Source organism: Aedes albopictus, chromosome 3, assembly GCF_035046485.1.
Source record: "Aedes albopictus strain Foshan chromosome 3, AalbF5, whole genome shotgun sequence".
Classification (NCBI taxonomy): Eukaryota; Metazoa; Arthropoda; class Insecta; order Diptera; family Culicidae; genus Aedes; species Aedes albopictus.
In genome coordinates, this window is record NC_085138.1 from 190,015,278 (window position 1) to 190,027,371 (window position 12,094).

Below are 12,094 nucleotides of genomic sequence, written 5' to 3' on the forward strand. Positions count from 1 at the left end.
ACATGCAGAGGCGCGTGATTGGCTGGTGGCCGATCGGCGAAAGAATGTGCAGATTGCAGATTGGCCGATTCTTCAACTTCAGCATAATAAACGTGCACAGCCCACACTTCGGAAACACTGATGATGATAAAGACGCATTTTACGCGAAGTTAGTATGCATGCGAGTATGACCGCCTCCATCATCATAGGAGACCTAAACGCTCAGGTATGCCAGGCGGAGGAATTCAGACTGACGATTGGAAAGTTCAGCGCTCACCAGCAGACGAACGAAAACGGCCTACGACTCATCGATTTCGCCGCCAGCAAAAATATGTCCAATCCAGCACTCTTACCGATTAAGCTAATTAGGTTCCACACTAACATGCATGATGAAACGCATATAAAAGCTATTTCTTGTTGGCGTTCGTTTGGCCCGTCGTCGTTCGTCGCAAAGTTGATGATTGGGCTTCGTCGTGAAGCCCTTAGTCGGTGACGAAAAGGCTATTCGTCACCGTTGTTCTTTCCGATGACGATGATTGTGTTATTTTCTCCGCGGAGCGGCGACGACAAGGACGATTGTCAGCCCTGGCCATACGTAGCACCGTTTTCCAACACAATCTCCCTTATCGTAGCACCTGTAGATTACCACAGCAGACGGAATCGCAAATCGACCACGGTCTGATTAACACACGGCACTTCTACGACATGATCGACGTCAGGACCTATCGTGGCGCCAACGTCGACTCCGACCACTATCTGATGATGGTCAAACTGCGACCAAACCTCTCCGTCATCAACAATGTACGGTACCGGCGACCGCCACTGTACAACCTAGAGCGACTAAAACAACCGAATGTCGCCTCAGCATATGCGCAGAATCTCGAGGCCGCGTTGCCAGACGAGGGCGAGCTCGATGGGGTCCCTCTAGAGGACTCCTGGAGTACAGTGAAAACAACCATCAATGACGCAGTCAAGAGCATCATCGGGTACGTGGAACGGAATCGACGAAACGAATAATTCGACGAAGAGTGTAGAACGGGTTCGGTGGAAAAGACCGCAGCGCGGGCGGTAATGCTGCAGCAAGGGACCCGACAGAACGTGGAACGTTACAGACAGAAGCGGAAACAGCAGAGCCGCCTCTTCCGGGAGAAAAAGCGTCGCCTGGATAAGCGGAGTGCGAAAAAATGGAACTGCTGTGCCGTTCCCAAGAAACACGGAAGTTCTACCAGAAGCTTAACGCATCCCGCAATGGCTTCGTTTCGCTAACCGAAATCTACAGGGATAAGGACGGAGGCCTCATGACGAACGGACGTGAGGTGATCGAAAGGTGGAAGCAGCACTTCTATCAGCACCTGAATGGCGTGGAGAACATAGGCACGGGAGACCACGGCAATGGAGGACACGACAACGCCAGTGCAGCCAAAGACGGAAATGAACCAACTCCCACGCTGAGGGAAGTTAAGGATGCCATTCATCAGCTCAAAACCGACAAAGCAGTTGGTAAGGATGGTGTCGCAGTCGAACTTATCAAGATGGGCCCAGAAAAAATGGCCACCTGTCTGCAGTCTGCACCGGTTGATAGTCAGGATGTGGGAAACCGAACAGCTACCGGAGTAGTGGAAGGAAAGACAAGAAAGGCGACCATTTGGAATGTGAGAACTTCAGAGCAATCACTATTTTGAATGCTACCTACAAAGTGCTATCCCAGATCATCTTCCGTCGTCTGTCACCTAAAACGAATATGTTCGTGGGAAGTTATCAAGCTGGCTTCATCGACGGCCGGTCGACAATGGACCAGGACCAGATCTTCACCGTACGGCAAATCCTCCAGAAATACCAGGTCCCAACGCATCACCTGTTCGTTGACTTCAAAGCGGCATACAACAGTACATATCGATCGCGCATAGCTATGGAGAATCGGCTATGGACAAAAACGGCTTTTCTGGCAAGCTGACTAGGTAGTCTGATTAGAGCAACGATGGACGGTGTGCAAAACTGCGTAAGAGTTTCGGGTTAACTATCCAGTTCATTCGAGTCTCCCCGGGGACTGCGACAAGAGGACATACTCTTATGCGTACTATGAAACGTCGCTCTGGAAGGTGTGATGCGACGAGTCGGGCTCAACAGCCGGGGAACAATTTTCACAAAACCCGGTCAATCTGTGTGCTTTGCGGACGACATGGACATTATTGCTAGAACTTTTGGAACGGTGGCAGAACTGCACACCCGCCTGAAACGCGAAGAAGCAAAGGTCGAACTGTTGGTGAATGCCTCTACAAAAAAGTAGGGTAAGAAATCAAACTTTGAACTAGTCAAATTGTAATCCTAATTTGAACCATTTCGAAATTCATTAAAACGACGTACTATTTAGGCAAATATTGTCCCGAAAAAGATGTTAAACAGCTTTCCGTAATATAACCTGATAACATGGACTTTAAAAGCATTGAAAAAAGCGTTTTTGTTATGGAAAACAGGCAATTAAAAAACCACTGTGATTTCACCCATTTCCCCCAGAGAAAGCACATTTTCGGTGCACTCGTACAGCTCATGCATTGTATCACACGCAAAATGTGAACTCGTTAAATGAAAGCTTATTTATCGTAGAATCGACCAACCGAATATCATTATTTGTCATAAAATTATCTAATTTAAATAATTCTTACTTGGAGAATGTTATCTTAAGTTGAACCATCTGTAATCTAAATTTGAACTAGTAAACGGGGGCCCGCTTCCAGTGTTGGCCTGCAGACTGCGCTAGTGGTTGTTTTGTTTACTCTTGGGGGATGAAAAATTCCAAATTTAGTTTCCAAGTTCCTGAAGAGTTTAGAACATTCTTAGTTGAAATTCCACTGCCTAATGAAAAAATAGTTGGGAATTAGCAGATCTTCCTTTATGATAAGATGCACGGTGTGTCTGGTAGAAGAAATTTATTACAAAAAAATAAGCATCGCTAATTTTTACGTTACGTGAAAGTTGACGCTACTAGCTTTCATACAAGCCCAACATCGAAATATTCCATCGGGGGAACTTTTTCATACAAAAATTGGGTATGTTTGTTAAGTAGAAATAGGGATTAATTTGGAACCGTTTATTTTGTATGGGGAAAAACAGTATAAGGCATTTTATGAGACGTTTCAAATCAGCTGTTTTTTGAATGTTTACCAGCTTTGAAGTCCAACCGGTGGGCCCATTTATTTACATTTTTGCTAGCATAACATGTGGTACAGGCCCATTCAATAAATGAGGTTCATTTATCTGCAAAAATGGGTCAATCCGCCCACTATAATTAATATCCGTAGACTGTGGTGATGTTTTTTTCATCTGCTAGTGAAAGCATGCAGCTCGGGGGATTGATATATGCCACATTAGGAACCGAAACATCTCTGCCAGCAAAAATCTGATTGGCGCTCATCACATGTTATACTACTTTTCGTGAAAACAAAAACATCAAATGTAAACAATAACAATGAGCGGCCCATCGATAGAACGTCTCGTAAAATAGCTTATTCTGAAAAAGTTGTTCGAGATCCCTCGGTGGATTTTTTTGAGGGACCGTGTAAATGAAAGCTGAAAGCCTCTATATTTGAATAGCGAAAAATTTGACGATGCCCATTTTTTTGTTATAAACCTTTCCCATACACACGCCGTGGATGATCATATTTCAAGGGGGCTCAAGACGCAGAACGATTCAATGACGTAGGGTAGGGCGGGGCAAGATGGCCACCCGGGGCAAGATGAGCACCCCTCTGTTTTACTACTTTTATGGTGATTTTTGTCCAAACAACTAAATAATCCATTAGAATAAAGTTGATCCTGTTTGTAAACCTGATATAAGGTACTTCATAACGAACTAATTGAAAAATATCGTCAAATTAGTCAATAGCATGGATTTTGAGCATTTTCTTATAAGAAATCATTAGAATGAAATAAGGTTTTTATGTCACAATATATTTTTTACCGTAATTCTGGTTATCAGCCAACATTACTAGCTTACATTAGAAAATATTTTCTAAAAACAAACATTAAAATTTATTCAACTTAAGTTATTATCCTATAGTGGGGCAAATTGAGCACCCCTGATGGGAATATAGAAAATATTTTGAAATTATTGTAATCCAGTCAATAGTGCCGAACTGTGCCGAACACAAGTTTCCGTATCCTCTACAACTATTTGGTTGCGTAAATTTAAAAAAATAAGCCACTTAATAATCTTTTATTGTTTTTCGGGTCATTTTGTATAAAGTATTAAAACTACATTTTTTTTTCAATATTCGAAAAAGAAACTGATCATTTTAGAACGTGATACCATAGCTATAAACAAGATTTACTATATCAATCACTGTGTGGCCAATTTATTGTTAAAATATTAAGATTTTAATGAAGTGTTCTTCTTACCCCGTAGGGGTGCTCGTCTTGCCCCGCAGCATGTTCGGATTGACCTGAGAGAGAGGAGACAGCTGGCTTCGATTGCGTGCTACTTAATGTCAAGGAGGACCTGTCACAAACTGTCACCGCGAACCCAACTGAAAATCGCACATTGATGGTGTAAGGTGGTCAAATTTCCAAAATTTCTTTTTAAAATACGGCTCCGTTCTTTGTAATTTAAAAAGATAAAATAATGATGGTCAGTTTTCCCAAACCAGCGCAACGAATCCATTAATTGTTCATGGTTTGTAGCAGCGTACTCAATATGAAAATCATTTTTGACCAATTTTATATTTTCAAACCATTGTGCGGCGCCCAAAGTTGTACAAACAAGTAAGAAGAAGAAATGTAAACATCGTGGCTGTCAGTGAGCTGTCTCCTCTCTCTCAGGGATTGACCATAAAACATCTTTTCTGTTTAGTCAAAAAAAAAAATAATCCTTGTTGTGCATTTTGAACCCTGCCATGTTTATGGGTGGTAGAAAACATAATATAGAAAAGAACTACTGAGAGGTACTTTGAAAAATTGGGATCACTTCCAATAAACTCAACGTGATCCTTAGGGTGCTCATCTTGCCCCGCCCTACCTTATCATTAACCTATGGAAACAAATTATTCTCCGCAGCTACCGCATCCTCGCTGGTACGTTTATTACTCCGTGTCATCGTCGGGATTGAATGTTACACATTTAGGCCCAAAGATTTAAGGTGCCTTACCAAGTAAACCACCAAGTACCTCCACAAGATTTCTGAGAAACTTTTATGGATAATCAGACGCATATTTTGGTTGCCATTTCACATCCACACTTTTCGCAAAACTGTCATTCTTATGGTGGGTTTGATAAATATAGATCAAAGCATGCGCAAGCATTACATTTTTCGGAGCAAAATGTGAGCAACTCAAAGTTGCTCGATCTACAAAGTGTTGCTCTGGAGTGAGCTGTCTTTCCCCTTGGATCCATGTGTTTTTCTATTGCTCAGCACGAAATTGGCTGTTGTGGAAGATGCTCGAGCTGCTGCCGGCAGTAGTTCAAATTAAGATTAAAATCATTGTTGACGAATAATCGATTTTTTCAATGAAATTCGGTGCAAATACAAACTTTTTACCTTTTAACAGAAAGCTTATGCCCGTGGCTTTCATGTACATAAGATTTTGCCGTAGTAAATTATTTTCATGTGGGAGAAAAAATCACTCAAAATTTGCGCTACTTCAGAAAGCCGCAATTTGGTTCAACTTTTGATTACCTACTCTAAATGCTTTTGTACATGCTGGTAGGCGGAACCGAACACGACCGGATCCGTCTGGGTAGTAATGTTACGATAGACGGGGATACCTTCGAGGTGATGGAGGAATTCATCTAGCTCGGATCCTTACTGACGGCTGACAACAACGTGAGTCGTGAAATTCGAAGGCGCATCATCAGTGGAAGTCGGGCCTACTACGGGCTCCAGAAGAAGGTGCGATCTAAAAAGATTCACCTTCGCATCAAATGCACCAAGTACAAAACGCTAATATGTAAGACCGGTGGTCCTCTACGGACGCGACACATGGACCATTCTCGAGGAGGACCTGCAAGTTTGCGAACGACGCATGCTAAGGACGATCTTCGGTGGTGTGCAGGAGAATGGTGTGTGGCGGAGAAGGATGAACCACGAGCTCGCTGCACTCTACATCCAGAAGGTGACCAAGCCGAAAAGATACGATGGGCAGGGCATATGATATTGCAAGAATGCTGGACAACAACCCTGCAAAGTTGGCGTTTGCGACTGATCCGGTTGGCACAAGAAGGCGTGTAGCGCAGAGAGCACGATGGGCGGACCAGGTGGAGCGTGACTTGGAGTGCATTGGGCGTGACTGAGGATAGAAAGCGGCAGTCGCAAACCGAGTATTGTGGCGTACTATTGTTGATTATGTCTCATCTTATCTTGTCTTATGTATCTTGAGGACATTCTGTCCCTCAATTTCTCCAAGAAAAACACTATAAAAAATTTCAGTTTTACCGTGAAACAAAACAAGTTCGCTGACATTTCTGCAGAAAACCCTTGTCAATTGTTTTTTTTTGAAAGTCTATACAATAAGCAAAATGTTTTACAACTTAAAAATGATTCAAATGCTCTACGATTTGATTCCAGACTTCCGGTGACGATTCCAGCGAGGAACGAGACAATGAAACTATCGGCGAGATTCAGCTGCTGGTACGATGTCTGACAATAATCTGCCGTCATTTCGATAACATCGGTACGATCATCAAGTCCAGCTACATATCCAGCTGCGTGGCCATTTCAAATTCAATTTTTGACAAGGTTTGTTGTTTTGCTTGAGCTTTCCTTCAAAAAAGTATTGATGAATTTATTTTTTTATTCCAGTTGAACACATCGACCCCAGTGGCCGCCACCCAGACCATGTTCCTGGAGTGCTTTGCCCAGTTTCTCGAAGTGCTGTACGATCCGTACTTCACGTGGCGCAACTTTTTGCGTGGCGAAACGGCCGATTATGCTAAACTTGCATACAAAATCTCGCCCATGCACGCCGAAATAGTGCCATTCATCTACGATTGCTTCCAAACGAAGCAAATTGCCCGGCATCCGGAAATAGGGAAACAGTTGATTCACGTGCTCGGTGCGGTGATATCCGGATCACAGGTAAGGTTGGATTTGTGTGTATGTTAACCCTTTGGAGCCGATTTTTTTCGCCGCTCTCGACGCAACCTCGCTGGTGTCGAACACGTTTGTTATGCTCGGTTTCATCGCCGGGGTCATATATGACCCCTCCGGCTCCAAAGGGTTAAAGAATTAATTTTGGTGACGGAGAAACTGCATTTGTAAGGGAGCTAGCTTACTGTGAAGCTTATTGTTTGTTGTAACTTTCAACAATACGTGATAATGCATAGAAGATGGTAATAGGGAAATAATGACGTTGAATTGATATAGGGTCTTGTATCATTTTGTATAGAATTAGGCACGTACAGTATCTAACTCTATACAAAAACTCAAATCAATCGGTTTGAAAATGACTTAGTTATAGCGGCAAGTGCCCAAAATAGGTACACCTGCCCAAATGGTACAAGACCCAAACAAAGTTGTTGCAGCGTGATTGACCAAGGCAATTACAATTGTTCGGATTCTCGCGAAAACTTTCATCTACCATAGCTGGAATCAAACTATCATCTCATACATAATGAATATTCATGATGTTGAAAGTTATAACAATAAACCCGTCATGATTATTCATTATTTCACCGAAGTTTTAGAGGTAGTAATTTATACCAAAAAAGTAGAATTGAATTGTCTTGTTCATCAAATATGTTGTTTTCAAATAGTAACTTGTTACCACTTATTACCCAGTAGTATTAACGGGTATCGTTCTCCAATTATGCATCCGAACGCTGCTTTGTAGGTTGCCCTAATTCCAGAATCGACTCAGACTCAGACCATTAACTCTTACCATCTAAACTATCCCTCTGGTGACGGAGCTGCTAATGTGGTGAGTCCGTTTGCTTTGAATGTTATCTTTCTTTTGTGTTTGTCATTGATTGCATGCAAATCATCGTTAATGTCGTGAATCATCGTTTCATATTGCTTGTTTCGGACAAAGCTTTAATCGTTATTCTACCTAATTCAGGATAACGGACTACGTGCCATAAGTCCCGCCACAGTTACCATAGTTATGGATATCCTTTCCAAGTGGGAAAGCGACTCCGATCTACGTCGTCTAGTGCTACAATGTTTCTCCTTGATGGCAATCATATTGCAAAAATCTAGTCCTGAACAGGTATTACAATTGAGCCAGACAATTATATCACCCATCTCTTCATTGGCAAATTCACACTACTCTAATTCTAGCGCCAAATCGATTTGCTCACAATTTTTCAACTGTATCTGGGAGCGGTTCACACCCTACTGGAGACGGAACATTTCCTGCACAAGGCATCACCGGCGGAAAGTTTCGAGGTGTCGCCCAATGGTGATAATTACATCGACGTCGGTGCGCTGAATGCGATCATCGGCATAATAGAGCACTTCCTGCCGGGGCACGTCAACAGGCACGTTCTGTGCAATGCGATGTTCGAGGCAAAGTTCATACCCAGTCTGGTGCAAATTCCGGAGCGAGTGAAGGTAAGTCATCATTTTGTCTGATGTTTCCTTATTCGTAGCTCGGAATGCATCCATTAAAAGCATTTTCTTCCATTTAATTTTCTCTCCCCAACAGTCCTGGCACATCGATCATCAAACCCTGGGATCAACGTTGGTGCGCAATTTCCACAAACTTTGCAGCTGTTCGGAGAAAATTCACTACAATCTGATGCACACGAACAACATCAACGTGCTGTTCGATGGTCTCAAACATTTCGGACGTCCATCGCATGATTTGGTGTGTGATTGTTTGTACTTTGCCTTCGAAGGCGGAGACTATCACAGTTTGAATGCGCGGATCGTAACCAAACTGGTGCAGTGGATCCCGGCAATGGCTGAATCGGAACAGAACTACACCAGCGATGTGCTGCTGAAGAAGTGCTCGGCCAGCATTCAAAAGTAGGGAATTTAGATATTACTTCTATAATTTCAGAAATTTCACTTTGCTTACTTTTGATTGTTACAGCAAACATGCCATCTCGGAGCAGAGGATGATCAAGTGTATCGTAGACAGCTGCCTGACCGATCAGAACCGGTTAACGGCGAAGTGCAGTATTAATTTGCTGAAGCTGATCGAGGAACTGGCCAAGCACAGTATTCACCCGATCGAGTTGAAATGTCTTCTGCGGTTGCTCAGGAGCGAAGTCAACTTTGAGTACAGGAAGCAACTGTTGGAAGTCATTCTTAGGGTATCGCAATACAGACTGTCGCTTGGGGTTACCCCAGTCGAGTATCTGGACATTCAAAGCAATACGAACGGAATCACTATTCCGGAAATACGCAAATGGGACACCGCCCATGGTTTCGTGTTTCATGCCTGGGTTCGGCTCGACAAGGACGTTGAGCATTTCAGCGACGAGGAAGGAATCAATCTGCAGAACTACCGGAGACACCTGTTCAGCTTGACGACAAATTTTGGGACGGGATACGAGTTTTTTGTTCAGAAAAATGGAAATTTTGTGGTCAGCGTCATCACGAAGAAAGAATTTTTCACGGCTACGGCTCAATCAACGCACCTGTTGGATGGCCGGTGGCATTCCATTACTGTGAGCGTGATTCCTCCGAAGCGATTATTTTCCTACCATCAGATTAACGTGTACATTGACTCGGTGCAGAAGCTGGGATCGACCATGAAGTATCCGGCATTCGCAGAGGTAAGTTATTAGTTATTTATGAATATGTTGCCACTTTACCCTGGGCTTGGATTATATCTTCCAGGAAGCTTAGATTTCAGGCATGTGGTCGATGTGTTTTGCAGTAATAATTGGAATAGCTGAATGTATAATCAATGGCAAACAATTCTGTAAAAATCAGATCTTCAAGTCATCGTCATCTGATATAGTTATACTGATCATGATGCTGAATAGTATATCGAACATTTGTCGAAGTCATTTATGTGCCGGGAAAATATAATTCCAACTTGGTGAGAATATTACAAACTGAGGGAGGGTAATAGGCCCAGTCAGACCCCTGAATGGGCAATGTGGGTTAGTGTATGGGAATGCCATTGAAGGTTTGTAATATTCTCCGAGGCTTTCGAAATCCAACAGGGCGCGCCCCCGAGTTGCGGATAGGGGGAAAAGGAAGATTTTGTCGCATTTGTACTGCAATCAGCCAATGTGATATTATCTCCTTTGGTGTTGTAGTGCGAATAAATGATCTCATTCTATGGAAATTCGAACCTTGTATTGTATTGTTTTTAAACTTCAATTTTCAAAGCTTGACAAGGTTTTGAAGACAAACATGAGATGAGAGAATGGCCAAATAGGACAGTCACATCAGCAAAGCCTTTAAATATGCAAATGTTATCTACGAGTCCATGTCTAGCATTTAATATGTACGGCAATGACTGATTCTTACCTAGTAGGGATACTACAAGACCACGCGGACAATTCGATTAAAGGCTTAATTGGGAATAATCTATTTTCCGGAACTGAAGGGACATTTTTTCTGAAGTGGAGTCGGAGAGGGTATCAGTAGTTTCTATAGACTTGCTTGTCATTTTGTAGATTTTTTGGTTCTGGAAGTTATGCGATTCACTATTGAGCCTTAAAATTATTTTGAACCTGAATAAAGGGTGATACGGTCAAAATTTGGTCACACAATTTGTTTCATAACTTGAGACTGCCTACACCAAAACAGCTGATTTTTGGACCAGTAATGGTACATTATATGTAGCTTTTACCATAAAATTATCATCAAAATCGGTCTAGTATTTGCGGAGATATTGTTGAACCCTGAGATCTGCCATTTTAAAATTGTGTACAAAGAGGATTAAAAAATAAGAACACATTTTTACTCTTTTATTTATAGAGCCAGAAATACTGAACCAATTTCAATGAAAATTTTTCTGTATGTAAATTATACATATCAAAATTTTGTGTAAACATTTCATTTAATTTGATCTAGCCGTTACAAAGTTGTATTTGTTTAGGTGGTCAAATTTTGTCAAGTCAAGTCAAATTTTGGTCGCACATTTTTTGTTATAACTTTAGACTGCGTACACCAAAACAGCTGATTTTTGGATCAGTAATGGTACATTATATGCAGCTTGTACCATAAAATTTTCATCAAAATCGGTCTAGTATTTGCGGAGATATTGTTGAACCCTGAGATCTGCAATTTTAAAATTTTGTGCAAAGAGGATTCACAAATAAGAACACATTTTTACTGTTTTATCTATAGAGCCAGAGATACTTAACCGATTTCAATGAAAATTTTTTTGTATGTTAAGCATGCATATCAAAATGTTGTGTAAAAAATTCATTCAATTTGATCCAGCCGTTACAAAGTTATATTTGCTTAAGTGTCACCCGGTCAGTTTTTTTTTATATTCAAACTGTTACAACTTTGAAAGTATTCAATTCCTACAAAATGGCTCAAAATTTTACTAAGAACATATTTTCATAATAGTATAATACTGTGAAATTTTGATCGGAGCAGTATTGGTAGTTCTATAATCAAAATTGTGCTTTACTGACCTTTACTGGCACGGTAAAGGCTGGGTATGCTGCGCAATTCAGATCCCATTGTGATCCACTAGCCTCTGCCCAGCAACTCCTATCCCTACCTCCACGCGGTACCGGCCGGAAACTATGAGCAACCTTAGGGAAGATCGGGTAACCAACCCCGGTGGGAACTTTGGTCGTAGGCTGACAGGGAAGGGGGGTTTGCTTCGGTAAACCTGAGCGTCTGTTCTCCAGGAGGAGCGGCTCACAACAGCGTCTGATCCCCATGTTAGGGGCGGCTGATCTACGTCCAAGTGCCAGGGAAGGACTCTAAGCTCAACTGTGCACTATGGTCCTCCGGAAAGTAAGGGGTTGGTGTCAGGTCCTACGAGCCAGCCGTAAAAAACCATTGTAACGGAAAATCAGCAACAGAATAATACGAACCGAGACCAACGGCAACGACCCCAGCGAACAAAAAGGACTTGCGATTGGAAACTCGGTACGTGGAACTGCCGATCTCTCAACTTCATTGGGAGCACCCGCATACTCGCCGATCTACTGAAGGACCGCGGGTTCGGCATCGTAGCGCTGCAGGAGGTGTGTTGGACAG

The 12,094-nt window shown here is 42.3% G+C and overlaps 1 protein-coding gene across 2 annotated transcripts in view; it reads left to right on the plus strand.

Moving 5' to 3' along the window:
* Positions 1-12,094, plus strand: part of LOC109409011 (neurobeachin-like protein 1) — a 255,913-nt gene that overhangs the window by 3,636 nt on the left and 240,183 nt on the right. The window contains exons 3-9 of one of the 2 annotated variants that reach the window (XM_062856956.1): positions 6,536-6,706; positions 6,770-7,045; positions 7,800-7,886; positions 8,025-8,174; positions 8,246-8,518; positions 8,613-8,935; positions 9,003-9,690. In XM_062856956.1, coding sequence (XP_062712940.1) covers positions 6,536-6,706; positions 6,770-7,045; positions 7,800-7,886; positions 8,025-8,174; positions 8,246-8,518; positions 8,613-8,935; positions 9,003-9,690 — 1,968 coding nt within the window. The remainder of the gene's footprint in view (positions 1-6,535; positions 6,707-6,769; positions 7,046-7,799; positions 7,887-8,024; positions 8,175-8,245; positions 8,519-8,612; positions 8,936-9,002; positions 9,691-12,094) is intronic. The other variant, XM_062856957.1, reaches the window with a different exon arrangement.